The 5985-nt window shown below is 35.3% G+C and overlaps 1 protein-coding gene across 1 annotated transcript; it reads left to right on the top strand.

Annotated features, from left to right (window-relative positions):
- Positions 1–3985: 3985 nt before the first annotated feature.
- LOC119080753 (mitochondrial import receptor subunit TOM40 homolog 1-like) lies at positions 3986–5640 on the top strand. Its single transcript, XM_037189311.1, has 4 exons — positions 3986–4457; positions 4573–4835; positions 4913–5142; positions 5207–5640. The coding sequence occupies exons 1-4, from the start codon at positions 4283–4285 to the stop codon at positions 5535–5537; spliced, it is 999 nt and encodes a 332-aa protein (XP_037045206.1). The 5' UTR covers positions 3986–4282; the 3' UTR covers positions 5538–5640.
- The last annotated feature ends 345 nt before the right edge of the window (positions 5641–5985 follow it).

The following is a 5985-nucleotide window of genomic DNA, read 5'->3' on the forward strand; positions in this document are numbered from 1 at the left end:
GAAGCTTTCATGAATCATGATATTAAAAGCTTAATAAAAAAACGGTCAATTGTCTTCAAAATGCGAAAAGGTTAACAATATTTATTTCTGGAACTGAATGATAAATGCTGTAATTCTTTAGATACTCGATATGTGTCACTAAGGCTGCGTTTGAAAATTCACCTGGTTTTATTTGTAATAAATGCAACAGAAGTTCTACTTTTGGACATTGAGTGGTGAAAACAACTTTTTAATAGCAAATGATCAAAGTTTTATCTACTTAACGTGAAAAACTGGATTTTTTAGAAATAGAACGTTCAACCTGTAAATCGGCTCTTCCGTCAGTAATTTGCATATCGTCGAATTGGACAATTTAAATCAACCTCAACATGCTGTTAGCAAATCAAGTTTATATTTTGTTGAGAAATCTTTACTTCTACTGCTGAACCATCAACAAAATAAAGTTTAAACTGTACAGGAGCTGCTGGTTCCTGTGATATATGAGTTTTTGCCTCGGTTCGAAATTTCGATATAATTGAGGAAATTAACGCTTAGACTCGTGTAGATGTGCACGAGGTCTTTATAAGAAGTTTCTATTCAGAGAGATACCAGCACGGCATAGATCGAAAGTATAAAGCAAATAGTTCTTGAAATTTTCACTCTTTTTTTATCTTATCCTCAAGCGGATTTAGATCAGCTATTCAAATATATCACACGCTATCGCTGATTTATAAAAATGATGATTATCTTTTGGTATGTTAACAGAAGTTAATCTTATACGTTATATGCACGCATGGATATTAACACTGTAAGTGGGAAGAGTCGGTTAATCTACAATCAAATAATATTTATGGTGAGATTACGCGTTGCGAGTAAGAGAAGTCATTCAAAATGATTTAGACATTTTTTACTGGAATGCTTTATTTTGGTTAACAAAACGTTTAATTTAGAACAGATGACTGCAATATCATTTAAAATAAGAGGTGACCCATATAAACCGATATGACGTCCCAATTCAGTGGCAAGATCATAGAATGTCGATGACGAAAGCATGCATTGACCGTTGCATTGAACAGGAGAAAATAAAACATCCTCTTAATCCATCTCTTTCAATTTACCACAAATTATTTAAATTAATTTTATCTCTGTGAACGTACAACGATTTACATAATTTAATCGTTAACAGTCACTTAATAACAAGCTTTGTTTGTTTTACAATTTTTTTTGTTTTTGGAATTCAGTTATTGGTAAGAGGCATACATGTGTTAATAACTCCAACTATGTTATAGTTTATGGTACATGAAATTTTTTTTGTAATTAAATTTTGATTGTTTATTTAAAATATATATTGAACAGGTATTCGTATATATTATGTGTGTGTCTGGCGTTGTAATTGACCTGACGTCATCTATATGTGGTATATTGTCAAAAAGATTTTTTTTTCTCAAGAATTCGGGAACAACGCCATTTACTTTAGTAATCATATTTCATTTATTCAATGGGAAGTTTTTCGATCAACACATATGAATTTGTCAAACCGAGGCGAATCCAAGGTTCATAACACACAGTGTGTGCAGAGACGCGCTGTAAACCATATTGTGTGTACGGAATCAGTATCATTAAATGAATAGCAATATGAATTTTTACGCTTTGCAGTACATACACTAGATTTCATTTTCTACACTTCATTCATCAGAAGTTTTGAAAATTTCGAATTAGATTTTTTAAATAATTTTATCTTTCTAATAAATACGGTGGATCTGCTTTCCTGCACACTGAAAATAACTAAGATACCTATTTATGACATGGATGTTTTATATACCGTGAACCTTTCTTTATTAGAAGAAACCGTTAAATTAATTTTGCAAGCGGATATGGGAAAAATTCCAATATGTCCAAGTGATTGATAATGTCAGACGTACTACCCGAAGGTGGGGAAAAATAAACAATTTTCCATAATTCATATAAGAAAATAGTAGATTTTCATAACACTTGAAACTTAGGATTCCTTTGTGAAAAATTCTGTATTAACCAAGGTATAGTGTGGAGGTATCTCACTATCTCACAACAGATTTTCTATTCCATTTTTTTTGCTTCCAACGAAGAGATTTGTATCTAACACAGCACACCTGGAGAAAAAAGGAGGAAACAATACCACCGAAAATTTCGATTCTAAATGCTTTTTCAACTTTTTTCCACTAGGTTAACAAATAACTATTTCCGTTCACTTAAACTATTGATATCTACTCTATCTACTGCTGAACGTTACGTGCCGTTCTTTTATTCCTTTGCAATACGTTGAATAACTTTTCTCATATAACTTTGTCTATTGTACAAAATATTCATCGTTTGCGATATAATGATAAATGTGTGTGCTAAGAATCAATACATAGATTATAAAAATATTTATGTTGTTCTTTTGCCCACCTGCGGCCCTGAAACGATGAAACTTTTGTGTAGACACATCATAGGGAGAATTATTCTACGTAACACACTAATTAATATCGCGAATGGTGAAAAGATATTTGGGCTGAGCTATGTTGAGTAGAGACAAGTGGGCCGCTCAAAAAAGTGATCTGAAAAGTATGTAGAGCTTGGGCTAATATACGTTTGGGCAAAGAAATTAGGTATGTCCACTACATTCTTTTGCTGAGTTGAAAATATTGATCATTTATTTACAAATTGAAGCTTGAAGGATCGACGCTTGCGTAGTCCACAAAAAATTGTTATCCTCCCTAGATGTCAAAAATGAATTTTAAAAACTTTGAAATAGTATTTTACATAACTAGGGATAAAAAGATGAAAAGTAGAGTTTTCGTGTGAATTTTGTTGATTCGAGGCGAAGCCGACTTTTCACTTTTATCCCGAGATATGTAATGGATTTTACATGCTGAGGGCGTCTAAAGTAGTGCTTAAAACATGAAAAGTACGGTTTTCGACGCATGTAGCATGTAAAATTCATTTTCATGTGTCGGGGCCGAAAATGAGGGAGTTTTGAGATTTTTCTCGGGTTTTCGACCCCTAACATGAAAATTTTTTTGAGTATCTATTTTGGACGATTGATTTTAGGCACTTTCGCATGTAGCCCTCACTTCGTTCGTGCTACAACTCGCGAAATTGCCTAAAAACAATCGTCCAAAACAGATACACAAATAACTATTACAACTTGCGACAAATTATAGAAGTTAAATTTTCGAGTTTTCGGCCTCCCACCTATTTCGACATGTACCAAAAACCTTCTTTGATATTTTTGCTAACTGTACCAGTCCTTTTCTACTAATTGGAGTCCAATGCAACCGAAAAAAATAAAATCCGGAAGAAGTATGTCGGAAAAGTGTTCACCGACTATGAAAAATTGAGTGGATCTTGAACTTGAAAATTCGTAAATTCATCTGAAAAATTATTCCATTTTTGCTCCAGTGGGCTTCAATTCTTAAGAATGTTGTAGGCTATCCAGAACAGGAAAGTTTTTGAAAATCATGTGAGAAACGTTTGTGTCGTGAGTGTTTGGCCTAAAATTGGGGCAAAATGCCTCAACTGAGAAAATCGAATTTTTGAAATATGCACGAAAAATATTATTTTTGATTATTTAATTGAATTTAGTATCTGTGGTCACTTTTCGATCAAACAATTTAAAATTGAAGATTTTTTGCACTTTTTAAAAAATTCGATTTTCTCAGTTGAGACATTTTGACCCAATTTTAGGCCAAACAAACTCACGACAGAAACGTTTCTCAGATGATTTTCAAAAACTTTGCTCTTCTGGATAGTCTAAGACATTCTTAGAATTTAAGCCCACTTGAGCAAAGATGGAATCATTTTTTAGATGAAAACTCGAAAACTTAGCTTCTATGATTTGTCGCAAGTTGTAAATGAATTTTTCAAAATTTTTAAAATCAATTTTTGACATTTAGTCCTTCTAGTACCGCACAGGTACATCGACATCTTTTGTTCTACTAGGTGTCGTAGGTGTCAGAAAATTTGATTTTTGCTCCAAACTTCAAGATTGTCGATGTCTGTCATTTTTTGGTTGTTTCCATGTGTTTAATATGAAAAAAATCGTGCAACTCTCTTACTGAATTTATGAAAAAAATTGTAGTAAGACGCTGTTCCAACCAAATTGTGACAATTCTTATACAATAACCAAAGTGTAAATGACGAACCATTCCCAATCAGTGCATCTAACTAGTCAAATAAATCTCCAGTAAAGACTAAACCGGGAAAGTTTTGCGTTTTTTTTGTAGTTTTTTTTTCACATTTGAATTTGAGCGAAGGACAACACGAAAGTTTTTTTTTCTCTAAAATGGGTAATGTGTCGGCATCAGCAAAACCTTTACCAAGCAATGTTCCTGCAGCACCTTCAGGCCTACCCGAATTACCGAAAGATTTGGATACAACATCCGATACAAACAAGTCACATCATGACGAAGATCGTGGTAATCCCGGTACTATGGAAGAGTTACATAAGAAGTGCAAAGGTAAACGTCAAAGTTTTGTCAAGCCACCCCGCAAACCCCAATACACATAACCTCAATGTCATCGATCGATTTGTCATGAAAATAATTTTTGTTTTTATTTATATTTTCGGATCAGATGTTATGCCGACGAACTTCGAAGGTGCAAAGTTGATGATACAGAAAGGTATCAGTTATCACTTTCAAGTGTCACACACTCTAAATCTCTGTACATCGAATATGAGTGGATATCGATTTGGCGCTATTTATGTGGGATCGAAACAAATTTCGCCTTCGGAACTGTTCCCAGTTATTCTCGGCGACATTGATCCGGCAGGAAATGTGAATGCAAATATTATCCACCAAGTGACACCGAATTTAAGGTGTAAATTCGCGTCGCAGGTGGGTGTTCTGTGAAATGACACATTAATGTGTAACACGGTTTAGTTCACGGATTTTATCCGTTTCCGTTTCAACAGATCCAAGACAGCAAGGTGGCAGCTGCCCAACTAACTACAGACTATAAGGGAGCTGACTACACTGCGTCGCTAACGATAGGAAATCCAAATATTATCAACGAATCTGGCGTATTCGTTGGACATTACCTGCAATCGGTTACAAAACAATTGGCTTTAGGCGGTGAATTAGCTTATCAATATGGACCTGCTGTACCTGGTGGACAAATGGCTGTTATGTCAGCAGCTGCAAGGTAAATTAATTTGGCATTTGATGTGTGCACACTGGTCAATTTTTCTGATTAATATCATTCGCAGGTACGTTAACGGATTAGCTACGTGGTCCGCCACTGCTGGCTTATCGGGCCTCCATTTGTGCTATTATCGCAAAGCAAGCGACCAATTGCAGTTCGGCGTTGAAGTCGAAACCAATTTTCGTGTTCAGGAAGCGGTCGGTACCATTGGATACCAAGTGGACTTGCCCAAAGCGGACATCGTTTTCCGCGGTATGGTAGACACAAATTGGACGGTGGCAGCCGTCATGGAGAAAAAATTACAGCCATTGCCATTTACATTTGCTTTGTCGGGTATGCTGAATCATACGAAGAACCAGTTTAAGCTTGGAGTCGGTTTGGTTATCGGCGGTTAATTGAATGATAATAGTGTCTCGTGCCCAGGGAATAAACAAACATTAAATTCGTGTGTGTACCCACACTCCCTCAAACTAAATAAAAAATTAATTGAAAGCTGAACACCGAATTTTCCATGACGGATGCAATTTAAGTGAACAGCATGCAAGCAACAATTTCTGTTTGAAATGTCGAGTTATTGAACAGTTCTCATAAGGATTGTGAGGGAGTCGGATCATCTCGTAGCTTGATTGGTCAATAACTTTTCGTTCCAAAAGGCCGGAACTGGTCTAAAACATCGTGAACGTTGTCATTAGTACAATGCGACCGATTTATATGTTTGAATTCAGATTCAACGTAACCTCAAGCGTGACATATATTACATAAATGGTATGGTACTTAATTTCGGAACGGAAGTGTAGGTAGCACAAAAAGGTAAGGACCATCCTAAAACCCTGAAAACATGAA

Source organism: Bradysia coprophila, unplaced genomic scaffold, assembly GCF_014529535.1.
Source record: "Bradysia coprophila strain Holo2 unplaced genomic scaffold, BU_Bcop_v1 contig_350, whole genome shotgun sequence".
NCBI classification, from domain to species: domain Eukaryota; kingdom Metazoa; phylum Arthropoda; class Insecta; order Diptera; family Sciaridae; genus Bradysia; species Bradysia coprophila.

Excerpts from the sequence above, each read along its gene's own strand:
- LOC119080753 (XM_037189311.1), top strand. The coding sequence starts at position 4,283 with ATGGGTAATGTGTCGGCATCAGCAAAACCTTTACCAAGCAATGTTCCT. Across the intron at positions 4,458-4,572 it reads GTTACATAAGAAGTGCAAAG|ATGTTATGCCGACGAACTTC; the intron begins GTAAACGTCAAA and ends TTTTCGGATCAG. Across the intron at positions 5,143-5,206 it reads GTTATGTCAGCAGCTGCAAG|GTACGTTAACGGATTAGCTA; the intron begins GTAAATTAATTT and ends TATCATTCGCAG.